At 39.5% G+C, this 16,852-nt stretch overlaps 1 protein-coding gene across 2 annotated transcripts in view; it reads left to right on the top strand.

Moving 5' to 3' along the window:
• The window catches only part of fnbp1a (formin binding protein 1a), a 32,112-nt gene extending 15,679 nt beyond the window's left edge, over positions 1 to 16,433 (top strand). Inside the window, exons 10-20 of one of the 2 annotated variants that reach the window (XM_053625560.1) lie at positions 766 to 894; positions 996 to 1,142; positions 3,422 to 3,601; positions 4,746 to 4,928; positions 7,335 to 7,349; positions 8,448 to 8,557; positions 8,789 to 8,921; positions 9,963 to 10,090; positions 10,234 to 10,373; positions 12,350 to 12,508; positions 12,686 to 16,433. In XM_053625560.1, coding sequence (XP_053481535.1) covers positions 766 to 894; positions 996 to 1,142; positions 3,422 to 3,601; positions 4,746 to 4,928; positions 7,335 to 7,349; positions 8,448 to 8,557; positions 8,789 to 8,921; positions 9,963 to 10,090; positions 10,234 to 10,373; positions 12,350 to 12,508; positions 12,686 to 12,765 — 1,404 coding nt within the window. In that variant the 3' untranslated portion in view covers positions 12,766 to 16,433. Of the gene's footprint in view, positions 1 to 765; positions 895 to 995; positions 1,143 to 3,421; positions 3,602 to 4,745; positions 4,929 to 7,334; positions 7,350 to 8,447; positions 8,558 to 8,788; positions 8,922 to 9,962; positions 10,091 to 10,233; positions 10,374 to 12,349 lie in introns of both variants that reach the window. The other variant, XM_053625561.1, reaches the window with a different exon arrangement.
• Positions 16,434 to 16,852: the final 419 nt, after the last annotated feature.

The following is a 16,852-nucleotide window of genomic DNA, read 5'->3' as shown; positions in this document are numbered from 1 at the left end:
AGCATATATTTATCCTCTACTAGTAATTTCATATCAGATGTGAGATCACAAACTGAGTTTTCTGAACGAGTTTTTTTCTCTCTCTGTATGTGCTGTGTTTTAAATGGAAAATTGAATTTTTTTTGACTGGAGTCTGGAGTAAACGTAGTAATCTCAAATAGTCTTGCTGTAGCCTCGCTTGTTAGCACGTTAGCCTCGTAGCTCCAGTGCAAAACTAACTACATTTGGAGTAAGAGGAAAATTCTGTATATGTATATATTTGGGTTTTTTTTTTTGTTTTTTTTTTAATCAAACTTTCCTTTTAATTAACGTGGCCTGCTGGAACATTTTGCTTTGTAAAATAGCCTTGTTGCTCAAAATAGGCTGCATGAAATAATGTGATACTGTGTGATTCTTTTTTTGAGCTGGTGGTTTTGTGTCTGGCGTGTTAAAGTGTTTCCAGTTTCCGCACATTTGGACAGATCTGTGGATGGCGCCCCGTGAGAGACGTCTCTGTATGTGCAGCTGCACTCGTCCTGTCTGGTAGATCAGCATCAGTCCACATTTTTATGCCACAATGGAAGTCAGATGTGGTATTATGTGCTGTTGGATACCGGTGTACATGTTTGTTAGGTTTTTTTTGTACTGTTTGTGGCTTTTAATTGTACTTTACAGCGTGACCCCGCAGTGGCACAAAGGATGCTGGGCTTTTAAGGGCAAACCTTCTTATAGTACTTCCCTCACAATCTCTCTCTCTCTCTCTCTCTCTCTCTCTCTCTCTCTCAGGCTAAACAGCAGGCTCAAATAAGGCATCAAATAGCTGATGACAGTAAGAACGAGTATCTGTCCTACCTGCAGAAGTTTAATAAAGACCAACACGAACACTACTACACCCTCATCCCCCACATCTTTCAGGTAAGTCTTCATAGGATGTTTAATGGCTCTAAAGAGGATCTCATGTGACCGTACCTACCGGAAGCCTCTACAGTAAGTGGAGCTGTGTTGTTGTGTTACAGAGGATCCAGGAGATGGAGGAGAGACGGATTGAGAGAATAGGGGAGAGTATGAGGTGCTACGCCGAGGTGGAGCGCAAAGTGCTGCCCATCGTTAATAAGTGTCTGGATGGCATGACCAAGGCAGCTGAGTCCATCGAGCCCAAAATGGTATGTGGACAATATTTCCTATATTTAGATTCATTAAACTAATGGAATATGCAATATCAGTACTGCAAAGGCTAATAGTGAGGTAAGATTTCTAACGATTTATACCACAGCGCTGTTGAATGCTCAATTCCGATTGGTCAGAAGGTGTTGATTCATTTTCTATAGCAGCAGCTCTGACAGTCATTCCAGCTGCAAGACAAATCACGTTTATATTAATTACGCATATTCTAATACAGTATTGTTTCTATAGTAATGATTTAGACAGGGACTTGTAAAAAGTAAACATTTTTATTAAGCAGGGTTTTTTTAACAAATTTATTATTTAACAAATAATGATAATAAAGTTTTCTGTGGAGACATTTTACTTTTACATTTATGGAAGGAGACTCCAGTTTTAGTGCTTTGTCAGAAAGCTTGTCTTCAGGACTGAGGACATGCCTGCCTCTCAGTAACACGAAAAACTGCATTTTTTCGTATTGTTCAGCTCAAGAGAAAAAAAAAGGAGAGAGTGGTGAGGGAACAACTTTTTATAACGCCTGTTTCTAATGTAAGCGATAACAGGAACTAATTTGTGTCATTGATGTTCCACAACCTTAAAGGTAACTATTGGTGGATAAAAAGTATGATGTCCTTTAATAGTGTTGACAAAAGTAAGAGTTGTAAGGGAACTAAAACACTGTGACACGAAGCGATAAGAAAAAATAATGTTGCATTACTTCACAACGGGCCACCTCGCTCCACCCTGTCACTGATGATTTTCCTATAACAGCACCCCTGTTGCATTTTATTCCTTGCATATTTGTGCACCTCTAAAATTAACCAGTGACAGAATGAAGGTGAAGCCTAGAACCAAAGCTGGAACGTCTATTTTGGAACAAATCTGTAAACCATGTAGGAATGATACAGTGTAGTAAGAATATTGAGTAGCACGACATTCTGCAGTACTGTTAAGGGTGCAAGAATTGTGTATTTCACTTTGTTCTCCAACAGGACTATGTGTAACTACTGACTATCAAGTAATCTATATTTAGCAGACATATTAATCATTTAGGTGTGCGAATGTGTGTGTGATTGTGCCCTGCGATGGATTGGCACCCCATCCAGGGTGTCCCCCGCCTTGCGCCCTATGCTCCCTGGGATAGGCTCCACGTTCGCCGTGACCTAGTAAGGATAAGTGGTACAGAAAATAGATGGATGGATGAATGGATTAACAATTTATCACTGAAAAGTGCTGACTTCATTACACTAAATGCCCCTGCCCCACTTTCAAGCTAATGAGCAATGATCATGATGCCCAGCTTTTTAACAGCTGTGGCTAGCAGCCATGGAGATGATGTGTATTTGGTGTCTCTTTGTGTGTGTGTGTGTATGTGTGTGTGTGTGTGGTCAGCTAAATCCTGAGCTAGCGCTCACGTGGCTGCGGTTTGGCCAAGTGTCACAGATGGAGAGAGTAACTGACTCACTTTCTCTGCAGATCTAAAGTGGCTTATGAGCCGTGATTGGGCTTAAGCTCCTGTGTGGCTTCACGTGACTCAGGGTTGCACCTTTATTTCAGATTTAGAAACTCAGACTAAAACACACTCTAGATAGTTTCCTTCTCCGTTGACTTTTCTCTCATCATCTCCACTCTGGAGGTTTCATAGCCATAAATATGGATGTCACCAGTAGACTGATTGTAAACGTGAATTAAGTTTAAGAATTGAGATGTCCGCCGTTCGCATATCTTATATTTGGTTTGTAAATTTTTTACATTTTATGTTTCGTTATTGAACCTCTGACTTGACTAACCTTCATGGGAGGTCTCTGTATCCTGAGTGCATCACAAAATGTGCATTGCTTGATAAAATGCTAAAGTATGAGTGTCAAGGCAATATGAAACCTCTTTACAGGATTTGCGGGCCAAAAATGCATACTGGCTTTAGACCTTGAATTAATTCCAGTTAAGAAAATCAATGCTACTTAACAAAATGTATTATGAAGTCTGCTAGACTTTCACTCTAGCACTTTATAGTCTGTTTATAATTATTGTCACTCTGCATTGTAAGACTTTTCCCGTTAAATATGTAATGGTTTGTATATGCATCATACAAATGTATGTATCAAGTAATGTTTACCTGATATCAGATTATTTTCATAATCAAATGTAATTCATTTTATTCCCTGTAGGCTCTTAATTTAGGACTAATCCCTGTCTCTTTGCTGTAATGCTGTTACAAAGGCGCTAACAAAATCAAATTTAAAACGTGTTCATTTTTGTCCATCCATGTTTTTAACCTCAGGACACCAAGCAGGTGGTAGAGACGTACAAGTCAGGCTTTGAGCCCCCGGGCGATGTAGACTTCGAGGACTACAGTGTGTCCATGAAGAGAGCCGTGTCCGAGTCCAGCTTCCTGAACGCACGTGGAGAGAGTCGGCGCAGGAGCCGAAGCAAGCTGTGGCCTTTAATTAAGAGAAATAAGGTATAGAACCTGGCTGAATGTCCTAGTGTTTGGGTTCCACAGAGGTGCAGAACTGACGCAGACCCAAAGCCATGAGCTGATTGAACGCATTTGTTTTGTTAAAGGACAAAAAAAATCTAAGACTTAGCTGTTCACTCCTCTAGCAGCTCAAGTAATAAAGGGCAGATCATGAAATCTGTTAGTTTAAAGCTCTTACAGTAGGTCTACTAATCAGCTGTCTGGAAAATGTCTCCATCTGGTGAAAGAAAGGTGTCAACACATCATCCTCTCAAATCATAACACTACACGTTAATTAATACTGACTCATTCAGCACACATTTTTTACTCAGAATCACTTACAAATGAAGTCAAATACATTACAAGCATATTGAGTGGCTGGAAATCAAACCTCATATAGGGTTCTTTCCTGCCACCTTAAATCTAGTTTAAATTTGATCCCGAATAGGGTAAAAAAAAAATCTTACAGTTAAAATGCCATTTTAAGGATTTATAGCATTTGGCAGACGCTCTTATCCAGAGCAACTGGATTTATTCTTTTTTTCCACTGCAGGCCGAAAGTTGCTTATCAGAGGCTTTGAATAACGCTAACACTTTAAAAGCTCACTTATTTATTATTATTTTAAATTTATTTTTAAATGTAGTTTTATTTATCATAAATAATTGTTTCGTCATAATTCGTCCAATTAAAAATATTAAAGTTATTATTAAAATTATTAAAGTTATTATTTAAATTGTAATAAGTATTTTCAACAATTCCTGATCAGGGCTTTACTTACTGCAGCGTCCGCTGTCATCTGTAGGGTTTATTTTATTATTATATTTTTAAAAAATTCTTCCACATTGTAAATATTCGTCGCTCATTTGAAACTGCGACGAATTCATTTTTAGCTGTTTAAGAAATCTCTCTCTAATATATACCTTTTTGACGTGAAAGACATTGGTAATCGTTTTTGACAGCACTTGAATAAAATAAGCACAGGACTTGTTAGTGGACTCTGACGTTTTTCGTCGACGCTCCTACTGTCAGCTTGTTGCTGGGTTCCTCTGGTGTTTCTCTCTGTCCTTATGCCTCCATCTCTGTCTCCTTCTGTGTTTCTCCACTCCTCCATCTGTGATCGTGGCTCCATCGCTCCGTCACGTGCAGCTTATGTCTTTGCTAGCGTCGCCTCGTCAGCCCCCTCCCCCTCCCCCCACGTCGCCCTCTCCAGAAGGCCTGGCCAACGGGCCGCACTCGCCCCCGCACAGCAAGGAGCCGCTCGGACAGCGCCTCAACGACTTCATGAGCTCCAAACACAAGATGCAGTGCCTGAGAAGCCTCAAGCGTGGGGTAAGGACCTGAAGGAACCGCTGCAAGTCAATCTAAAAAAAAATCTAAAAGTACAAAAAATAGATATACACTCATCTGCCGCTTTAATAGGAACACCTCTGCCTCTGCTCATTCATGATATTATCTAGTCAGCCGATCATGTCGCAACAGCATAATGCTTAGTGCTCAGTGACGTCGACCGTGGTACGGGTGTTGGTGCCAGACGTATTTGAGAGATTTACTCAAATGGTGTGAAAAAATAAACATCCATGGAGCATCAGGTCTGCTGGCAAAAAATGACAGATGTCAAAGGAGAATGGCCAGGTTGGTTCGACTTTACAGGAAGGCTACCGTAGTTCAAATAACCACCCTTTATAACCGTGGTGAACAGAAAAGCATCAGAATGCACAACACATGAAACTACAGCTACAACAGCAGAAGACCACATTGGGTTCCACTTCTGTCAGCCACGAACAGAAATCTGAGGCTACAGCGGACATAGACTTTAACTACAACCGTCCAGATCTCACCCTCCATGCTTTTATGCATTGCACTGTCGCCACATGATTAGCTGATCGGCATGAATAATCGCATAAATTTGCAGGTGTACAGGTATTCCTAATAAAATGGACAGTGAGTGTATAATAAATAAATAAATAAATAAATAAATAAATAAGAAGGTATCACTGGAAATGATGGGAATTGCTGAATAAACCAAATAGAATTGAATCTACATAAAGATTTGAATGTAATCAGATGTAATCACACTAGCGAGTGCAGTAATGACGCCTACGTGTTTCTGTCGTGTGATTCAGCAACATGTAATAGAAGCGAAGCATTTCAGCTTTCAGAGACAGAAAAAAAGCCCTACTCTTTCCAAAATGTGCTTCACGCTGGTGCGACACACATCAGTGTTGTAACTGTAACACACTCTACTCATTTCAAATCTCACCAGCTGCTTCACTACACAGCTTTTACTTGTCAGCTTAATTAGCTTGCACGGATGACATTTTCAGAAAATAAAGTGCGGCGTAAAGCTGTCATAGAAGTCTCAGAGTTACTCGAGAATAAACAAAGACGCTATCCAGAACCAAATATTCGAATGAAACATAAGCCGTAACATTAAAAGTACTGACAGGTGAAGTGAATAACATTGATTATGTCATTACAGTGGCACCTGTCAAGTGGTGGGATTTATTAGGCAGCAAGTGAACAGTCAGTTCTCAAAGTTGATGTGTTAGAAGCAGGAAAAATGGGCAAGCAACTATGACAAGAACCAAATTTTGATGGGTAGACGACTGGGTCAGAGCATCTCCAAAACGGCAGGTCTTGTGGGGTGTAGTGCAAGTCTGATCCACAGAGGCCCTACCTCGCAACTTAAAGGATCTACTGCTAACTTCTTGGTGCCAGATACCACAGCACAGCTTCAGAGGTCTTGTGGAGTCCATGCCTCGACGGGTCAGAGTTGTTTTAGCGGCACAAGGGGGATTTACACAATATTAGGCAGGTGGCTAATTAGGCAGTTATGACTGATCGGTGTATTACAGCTCATAATGGCGGTGGTGGAGGCCATAGGGGCGGCTGTGGCTCAGGTGGTAGAGCGCCTTGTCCACTAATCGTAGGGTTGGCGGTTCGATTCCCGGCCCACATGACTCCATGTGGGCCGAAGTGTCCTTGGGCAAGACACTGAACCCCAAATTGCTCTCAACGACAAGTTAGCGCCTTGCATGGCAGCTCTGCTACCATTGGTGTGTGAGTGTGTGTGTGAATGGGTGAATGAGTCACAGTGTAAAGCGCTTTGGAATCACTAAGGTTAAAAAAGCGCTATATAAGTGCAGACCATTTACCATAACCAAAGCTTGGCCAGTGACTTGCTACCTCAGACACAAACTAGCTACCATTTTTAGCCTAGATGTTTCGTTTTCCAGGCAACAAAACCTTTGACTGGGCAAGCTTTTACCTGCTTGGCAGGTGAATTAAAAATGTCTCATTTATCCACCCTTGGATTTGGTTTATTTGTAAACGAGTCTACGGTGGTAGCTATAAGTATTAACTACTATCAAAGCTACAATGGTCATTATTTTGTTGTTATTATAGCCATAATGATTCAACAGGTTTAACATAAAGGTGAGTAATCTAAAATATATAAATGATATCAAAGTGCAGTTTGAATAAAACTAGAAAGTGCAGTTTATATGACGTTTTTGATATACAGGTCATTGGCATCTGTGGATGGAATGTTAAAGAATATAAAGTGTTCAAAAATTAAAAATGATGTTAAATATTTGCTAACAGATGTCCTTATATTCGAATAGTTAGCTTATAATCATAAAATAATCTATGCTGTGGTCATGTAGGGATCTGTAAAGATTGAATTGATTTGAGGTTTTTCTCTGTTGTGTTTTGTTTGCGTTCCTTTGCACGCAGCTCTCCCTGAAGCTGGTAAGTGTAAGTGTCTACTATCACGTGTCTTACTATTCTTGAGCCTTTTAGTTATCGTTCCTACTTTGTGAGAGTCATTATAAACTGAAACAATACAATAGGTGATTTTCAGTGTCTTAGAGATGATTTAACGATTAGACTTGCTTATGCATTGTAGTAGGTCTTACAGATGTTTTTATGTTTATATAACATGACGAATTTGCACGCAAAAGGGTCGGAGGAGAGGCTTTAAAAAAGGCAGCTTTAGAAAGCAAGAGCTAGTTGATTAAGTGTGACCGTTTCATTTTATAGTATTATTATATTATGTTTTCATAGTATGTACTTAATGCTCCAAAAACATGCTCTCAAAAGCACCTTTAAAAACAATAAACGTAACAATGGATTTCATGATTAGCCACAATGATAAGTGTTTTTTTTTTAACAGAAGTTTAAAGTATATCCAGTAGGTGGCAACGCTGTATTATATCGATTTTGCTCTTCTTATACCACAGAAATTTGCCAACAATTTTTTTCATTTACTACAAAGACACGTCTTTGTTTGTCTTCAAAACAAGTTAGTTCCTGTTATCACTTACATTTTAGCAACTATATAAAAAATATAACTCCCTCACATTCTCTCTTAAAGGCAATGAGACCAAAAACAACATATTCTGTTCTGAAAACTTGGAGAAGTTACAACTTTACCTCTTTTATAAAGTGCTGATACTGGAGACTCCTTCTAACAATGAAAATGAAACCAAGGGTTTCGTTTGTTGGGCATCTTTTGCTCACTTAGCTTCATTATCCGTGTGAAAAGTGACATATTGACATAGATGCATTCAACTGTAGGTACAACTGATTTTTAAATGATTCTTCTTCTTCTTCTTACTATTATTAGTATTATTTTGAACATTTTCCAGAATGTTCTATCTAAAGATGACATTTGCTGATGACAGTTATTGTAGATTAGGCTGTAGATCAGGTTTTGTGGCTTTTGTGGCTTCCGAATAGTAAATAAGAAAGAACACCAACCTAGCAAGCAGATACTTGAGGATTCAAATTATTCAGGCCAGCACTAATTTCAACTCTCCTGAACTCTGTGTGTGTGTGTGCGTTTAGGGAACAGTCCAGGAGGATTACAGTCATTTACCCCCAGAGCAAAGGCGAAAGAAATTGCAGGCCAAGCTTAATGACATCAGCAAAGACATCCAGAAAGAGATGGATCAGAGGTATGTCCACACACACACACACACACACACACACACACACACACACACACACACACACAAACTCTCACACACTTTCCACAAAGCAGATTTATTTCAACTCCAAGGCTGTCATCAGCCCCAGATTTAATTTGGAAGCATTAGTGAAAGTCCAATGTTCTTCCAGGAATTACTATAAAACTATGTCGTTCCAGCACCAATGCCACATCATGTTTCTCTTGTTACTGACCGCAGGGACGCACTGAATAAAATGAAGGAAGTGTACATCAAGAACCCTCACATGGGCGACCCCAACAGTGTGGACCCACGTTTAGAGGAGGTGCGGCAGAGCATCGAGAAATTCCAGCTCGAGGCACACAAATATGAGGTGAGGCTCATATCATTTCATATATAGATATAGATCAATTCATATATATATATATATATATATATATATATATATATATATATATATATATATATATATATATATATATATATATATATATATCGAGTCAGTACTAAAAACATTAAAAACTTCCAAACATTATTTTTACAACACAAAATGAAATGTTACAGAAAATTTTTTGTATGTCAGTAAAGAAAGCAGCATATTAAGTGTTTTTAAGACAAAAAAAAACACAATGAAGACTGCTGGATTTTGCTGCAAAAATAAAACACAAGTGCGACAGTCAAAGTCTGCAGAAGAACCATGGCTGGATCTGCAAGATGCTTAATAAAACTTGCAGCTCATTTCCTTATAAAACTGCACTAATTGTACCTGAGACTAATTTTTTTTTTTTTTAAAAGCAAATCCTGGATCCTATTAAGTTCATAGAATTCATGCAAGTGTAATTTTCTATGTAGTTTCCCCCCCCCCCCCCCCATTAGGATATGTTTTTATGCAAAGATGTTAAATTTTTTAATTGCTGGTGTTTTAGAATTGTTTGTCATTTGGTCTCGGTGATATCTGAGTCTTCTAGGCTCGTCCGAAATGATCTCAGCTTTAGGAGCTGAATCTAACTAAGCCTTTTATAAGCTACTTGAACTTTCATTTTTAATACAACCCTGAGAAATTCATTTTAGGCATAAATATTGAAGGGTATACATGTGGCACATGTGGAAAGGAATGCCTAAACGGGAACTATGGAGAACAGAAACGAACTCGTTTCCCGGACATTCCACAACATTAAATGAAACGTAACGTAAACATCTAAAACGTATGACGTGACACTTTAGGACCTACTGTTATAGGCGAATAATAAAACAGTAAACTAAACAGTAAATAAACAGTAACTCTGATGTTGCTGATTATTTACCCCATCACATCATGTTTTTATTGCAGTTACATGTCCCCTGAATGTGCTTCTTAATTGTAACTGAAGTAACATGATTGACTAATGTCCATGTTCTTGTCGTCTCCTCATAGACCTGGCTAACAGACGTGGAGAGGAAGCTGCTGGAGAAGGACAGCACTCTGCGGAGACAAAGCGCCCCTTTTGATTCACAGGGAAACGCAGCCAACGTCGCTAACAGCTGTGCGCAGAACAGAGAGAGGTACTCCTGAAGCACGCACGCACGCACGTCCACACACTCACACACCCTGCCTGCTTGTCTCCCTGTGGTATTCTGTCTCCTCGCCCTTATTAACTTTGTATTCATTTGGACTGTTGTATGTATTACATGTCTTCTGTGCACAGTCCGGACGGCAGCTATACGGAAGACCCCAGCACGGAGACGGTGCAGTTCAAGTCCCGCAGCACTGAGTTCGACGACGAGTTCGACGATGAAGAACCTTTACCCACCATAGGAACGTGCAAGGCTCTCTACCCTTTCGAAGGTAGCGGCAGAAATGTCCTAGAGGATGGAGCGCACATTTTTTTATCTCTTGAGATTTTGTTTTTATCTGCCAAAATCCTAATCGGTTCAAAGATCAATTCATGAGCAGTTGAGTCAAACTTGTAGGAGAGTATCAGTTACCATGACGCTGCTTGACCTCAGTTAGCTTTCATAACCCTTATATTCTTTTCAGCTCAAAATGAATAATGTGAAGATTTTACTCAACAACACTATTTCCCACCCTCCCCCCCACATGAAACTTTCCCAACTTGTCTAATCACGGTTTCAATGAAATTTCTATAGAGATCATTTAACAACAGTAATTTACACAATTCCAGAAATATATCTTTCTCTTGCTGGACCAGATAGTCAGATTACAGTAGAAGAGTAGGGCAGAGATTAAAAGAAGGAACTCTGAGATATATGAGGAACCATATGATTTGACTACTAGTGTAGAAAGCATGACCAAAACAATAGCACTAACAGCATCCTGGAGAGCAGGCCTGCAGGTACAGCTCAGTAAAAGGATGCTAAATATCAAGTACCATACTTAAGTACAGTACTTGGCTTGTATTTTATAATCAGAGTATTGTATTTCGGTGTGTTTCATAATGAGAGTGCAAGCTCAGACTTATATATAAGACACATATACCTATGACTAATAAAGCCTCAAATTGCACAGCTTGTATTACAAAGAACAACATTTTCCATATTTTATTCCATATTACATATCTACAGTAATGATCTAATAATATACACTGCAAGGCAAAGGTTTTCAGTAGTTTAATCGCTATTATTGTCACAAGGCCTAACCAAAAGTGTTCAGTGAGGTTGAGGTCAGGGCTCTGTGCAGGACACACCAGGCTTGGCCAGCCATGTCTTCAAGGACCACACTTGTCATTATCGTGCTGGAACATGTTTTGGCTGCTTAGTTCCGGTGAAGGGAATGCAAATACATTGTAGGTAATAGTGTGCTTCCAATGTTGTGGCAACAGCTTGGGGAAGACTTACATTTTGGGTGTAAGGTCAGGTGTCCACATACTTTTGGCCATATAGTGTTGAACTGGTAACCTTGGAGTTGGTAAAGCACTGTTTTAGCATTGCATCTGGACTAACTAAGAGGGAGTTTGGACAGGTGGCAAAGCAGGCACCATTTTGAACAAAAGAGGTCTGAAAATATCGTATCGTATCGTATTATTGCATTTTGAACACCACACACCCGTTGTGCATCTCCACCAATTTACACAATGGTGCAATCATTTCTAACCACAAATTTGGGGGTTTGTTGCTTAACTTTTTTTTACACCAGAGGCCAAAAAATGGAGTTTGCGCCTGTTTTGGCGGTGCCTATGTTCAGCATTGAATTCATTAGTGATGTCACACACCACAGTAGTGGTTAATTGCTCAGATGAAAGTAGACCCTCTGGGCTTTAAGAATTTGCAGTTTTTCATGAGTATTTCTTCTTTGTTTTTACCAAGCCTACTACGTTTAAATATTATAAATTTATTGTGGCAGTTACATACAGTGTTTTAGTATCAAAAAAGCTTTAGTTGCACTATCCGTTTTATCTCTGTACCAATGTTTTTGTGGAGAGGTGTGAATTGTTTGCCCAGCACGAGGCTCACACCCCTCCCATTTCCCATCACCCTGCTCACCAGCAGCTAAACACAGAATCACGATACTCTACACACAGAAACCCAACACTGTCCTGACTAATCTTATAACAGACTTGCGGCAATACAATAATTCAGTTGTTTATACTGATTGAAAATGTCTGATAAGTCGGTTTCCATACGGCCGGTGGAATAGAACAACAGCGTCCAGTGAGAAAAGGTTAACCGTTACTGTATTGCTGAGTCATCTACAGCTATGGACATCTATTTGGTAGTGAACAGAACATGACTGTTCAGTATGTTGAGTATGTTGTTTGTATGTATATTCCTAAAACATGTCCTCTAACTTCCTCACCTCTTTAGGTCAGAACGAGGGCACCATCCCGATGGCGGAAGGCGAGATGCTGTACGTGATCGAGGAGGACAAAGGCGACGGCTGGACTCGTGTGCGCAGGAACGAGGACGAGGAGGGATACGTGCCCACGTCCTACATCAAGCTCTGCTTTGACGCCAACTCCAAAGGTGCCATGACCTATATTTAACCCACAGAGCTAAAACAACATGCGTAGCATCAGCGCCTTCTTCTGACTATCCCTGTCCTCTGGCCATTTTTATAGGCCAGGAGGATGGTGTATAAGCTTCACTTTAGGCCATTTCTGCTTTTTAAAATGTTTTTTTTTTTTTTTTTTTGCATATAAGAATGCAAGAGAGAGAGAGCTGGACGGACTAAGAGCTATCTGAAAAACCACCTCCATCCTATAGGACAGGAAGTGGACTGAACTCAATGTGCAACATATCATGTAGCATATCAGACTATTTGTGTCAGTATTTATAGGCTTCTTTATTTTGCATCTCTCTCCCTCAGTGTGAAAAAGATTGGGGGGAAAAAAGACTTTTCTGTCCATAAGGATGAGAAGGCAATAGAGCCACCATTGAGGTGTGCTGGTAGAAAACGCTGCTTAATTTACATTTCATATCATATCTTTGGGTATTGTGGTTGTTTTTGTATAAAAACAAAAAAAAAACAAAACCATGTATGTTTATATGTCTGTCTATGGCTGAGCCACAGGTAATATTTCATTTTGAGCTAAGCAAATTCTTTAAATTTGGTAAAGAGATATTGACAGTCAGCAATAACGGTGTTGTGAGGCTCCAGTCAAATATCAGATTGTATTTCAAAAAAAAAAAAAAAAAAACCCCAGACATTTTCAATTTTTATTACAGTTTCTGTACTTCAGTGTTTAAAATCCTAAATTATATCAATGTAAATACTCTACGAGCAAGCATGAAAGAACCATGTCTAGTCTAACGTTTACTCAGGTACTTATTTCTTTGTATTTGTTTAACTAATAAATATACGTTTTCCCCCAAGCAGTTAGATTCAAGCTAAACGTGTATAGTCATAATTTAAAAAAAAAAAAAAAGAACTAGCTACATTAATTCCTGCATGCTCATAACAAATTTAGCTTTGAATAGCTTTACATTTTCCACGATCTCTCATTTGAGACAGCAGCTAAACCAAGCTAGAGTAGTTAAAGTGCTATAAACAAAACGACGTGCGTGAGAGAATAAAAGAGTCCACAGTTTTTGGAAACGTTTTGCATGCAGTTCTTATCACATCCGACAAGGCGAACCAGTTGAAGACATTTCCATGACGATTTAAATGACGCAAAGCGAAAAAAAAATAAAGCACATCTCGTGATTTCCGATGCTAATAGTATTGATATGATTGCAGCTGCTTCTGCATGCTTTTTTAACGCATACAGGCTTTCTGTCGCTGTAAGATTAAAGCTTGTCCATCGTCTTTTGTCTTTTTTTTTTCCTGTAAAGCAATAGTAGCTGTAAATTCTGCCTCACTGCTTTATAGACTGATACAGCAGGAAATATTAACACTGACACTTTTTTGATCACCGGCTAGGTGATGAATTGACGTATGCATGAGGAAAACGGCGACAAAGTATTGTCATGGGTTAGTACTGTATTTTTTGGACTGTTAGACGTAATCGAGTAGAAGACCCTTCCACCACAGGTGTAGTGCGCATCGTATGGATAACTTCACGCAGGCCGAGACCTTCCGACAAAGTCACGTAGTGACGTGTAATGCTGCATTAGCAATAAAATAATGCTGTCATAGAAGCTATTTTTTTCCTGAGCCCTTCTCGGTCGGTTCTCATGGGGTCGACGCAGAACCCAGGCAGGTTCATAGCACCACACAGACATTTCTAAGTTTACTTAGAAATACAGGATGGTCAAAGCATTTTGTATTTAATAAGCTGTAAAAGTCACATCATCTGCTTGTGGGCAAATAAAAAGTGTCTTAAAAATTGTCTCCAGAAATGACGGTATTCCTATGCCACATGTCTAACATCTTGTGTGATTTTTTTTTGTTTGTTTGTTTGTTTGTTTTTTCTTTGCTTCTTTTTTTTTTTTGTTCTTTTCTTTGCAGATCCCTAAAAGCGTTTGGCTGGCACAGGAGTGGCAGGGCAAGCGTCCTTGCGTGAAACATCCTGCTCTTTAATGCGTAGTCAGAGAGGTGCTGTGTGAGGCCGTCTGACAGGCCGATCCATTCTTAACACAAACTCTGAATCTCCTCTTCTTCGGGCCAGAGGCAGAAAAAACACACCTGCGCGGAATATTGTCTGAGATCTTTTTTTTGTTTCTTTGTTTGTTTGTTTGTTTTTTAAATAACCCGTGTGCTAATGATTTGCAGAGCTTGCTTCTCGTGTGAGCCTAGACTTCTCAGCCTTGTGTAGTAGCTGCTTGCTGTCTGACCAGAGCCATTAGTTCTAATCTCTAGTCCTCAGAATCAGATACAGGACCGTGACGTGCTTCTAGTCAAGCTGGTTCGCATAATAGTCATGATCCAGTAGCTGCTGTCTTTCTCTGGCCTGCAGTAGGTTCTTGAGGATCCCTAGGGCAGTGATTTTTATGAACGTATTTATCAGGCCATTGTGAAAACCGAAAAGCATTTAAATGTTAGGGCGGGTTAAGTGGGCGGGTGTTGGGAGGGTTGTTATTTTTAAAGGTATATCATATATCATATACAAAATGGTGGGTTTTTTTGTGACTAAATCTGAGTGAAGTGGTTGAAGCGGGCAGCTTTAGAGTTGCAGTCCTTCAGTCGGTCACTCTTTCCTCACAGAGGTGAAAGCAGTGCCATCTCACTCACTCACTCATGCTCACTTTCTTCCCTGTATTGTGTGTATACGCCACATCTCCTGTCTTTCTCTCACTTTTCTCTCTCTCTCTCTCTCTCTCTCTCAAACTAATAGCGCTTTTGCATTGGACACTGCGGCACGATATAGTACAGTTACTAATCCAAATCTAGATCTACTGGTTGAGTCCCTGTGTCCGTTGTCCATTGGCTAGCTGTAAAAGTAGGTGGAGTTTTCTGAAGGTTGTGAGGTGGTTTAAATAGCAGAACACTCGGCATATAATCACGATTAGATACGTCGATAAGTGTGTGTGCGGCTCTGTCGCTTGTCTACCTCCGATGACTCGTACTAATCAAGAAACAGAGTGAATTCGCTGGCCTGTTGTAATTGCAGAGCGTAAGTAAGTAAAGGGTGCCAATATTTATCTTTAGTTTAAAAAAAAAATCACGAGAATGCCGGTTTTCTTTGTGATATTAAAATTCAACAAAAAGAACAAGTTGGAACGCCGTTTCTGTAATCTCAAGTGAGACACATCGTGCACTTCACACATTCAGTGTAGGTATTTAGCGAATAATAAAACACTTAGGAAAATAATCAACAGCCACAAAGGTGATTTTTTTTTCCTATAACACATCCTGCTGTGTTTTATTTCGCTCGCTCTATCACTAGCCCCTCTTCTTTCCAATACAAAAAAAATACATCCAGTGAGACTGCTAAATGCAAAGTCTTCTTACTGACTGTTACAAAGTGCTGACGCTGGAGACTCCTTCCATAAATGTTAATAACTGTCTCCTTACAGGAAGCTTCACTATAGCAAGGATTATATGTTTTTCCTTTGTTCAAGACAAACAACACTTAAAATAAGAAAAAGATTACCTAATCTTTTAGATTTCAGGTAATCTTACAGGTCCATGTGAATGAGTTGTTACTATAGTAACGATTATGTATTAGAACAAGCGAATTCGTATAAACATGCGAGTTGCTGTTATAGAAAATTAATCAACACCTTCTGGCCAATCAGAATGGAGAATTCTCTTGATAGATAATCTAGAATGAGGGATTTGTTATCGTACCCCACTGTCTGGTGGAAAAGCGCAAATATTCTTTGTAGTTTCCTCTCTCTACCCTTCCTGTCTTCATCTTCCTGTCTCTTACTTTTTCTCACTTTAAGTCTGTTTTTTGGCATCCCTTTTTTTTCTCCATCCATCTCTAGCTCTTTCATTGTAGTTTTTTTCTACTCTCTCTTTCTCTCTTTCGAAATCTCTCTCTCTCTCTTTCTCAACTTCTCTCAATCTCTCTCTTTCTCAATCTCTCTCTGTCTCTTACTCATTCTCTCTCTCTTTCGATCTCTCTCTCTCTCTTACTCAATTTCTTTCTCTTTCTCAATCTCTCTCTTTCTCAATCACTCTCAATCTTTCTCTCTTTCTCAATCTCTCTCTCTGTCTCTTACTCATTCTATCTCTCACTTTCTCAATCTCTCTCTTTCGATCTCTCTCTCTTTCGATCTCTCTCTCTTTCGATCTCTCTCTCTTTCTCTATTTTTCTCTCTTTCTCAATCTCTCTCAATTTCTCTCTCTTTCTCAATCTCTCTCTCTCTCTCAATCTCTCACTCTTTCTCAATTTCTCTCTCTTTCTCAATCTCTCAATCTCTCTCTCTTTCTCAATCTCTCTCTCTCTCTATCTCTTACTCATTCTCTCTCTCACTTTCTCA

This window comes from Ictalurus furcatus, chromosome 5 (assembly GCF_023375685.1).
Source record: "Ictalurus furcatus strain D&B chromosome 5, Billie_1.0, whole genome shotgun sequence".
Taxonomy (NCBI): domain Eukaryota; kingdom Metazoa; phylum Chordata; class Actinopteri; order Siluriformes; family Ictaluridae; genus Ictalurus; species Ictalurus furcatus.
Note: the sequence above shows the minus strand (reverse complement) of the source record. Positions and strands in the feature narration are given on the sequence as shown.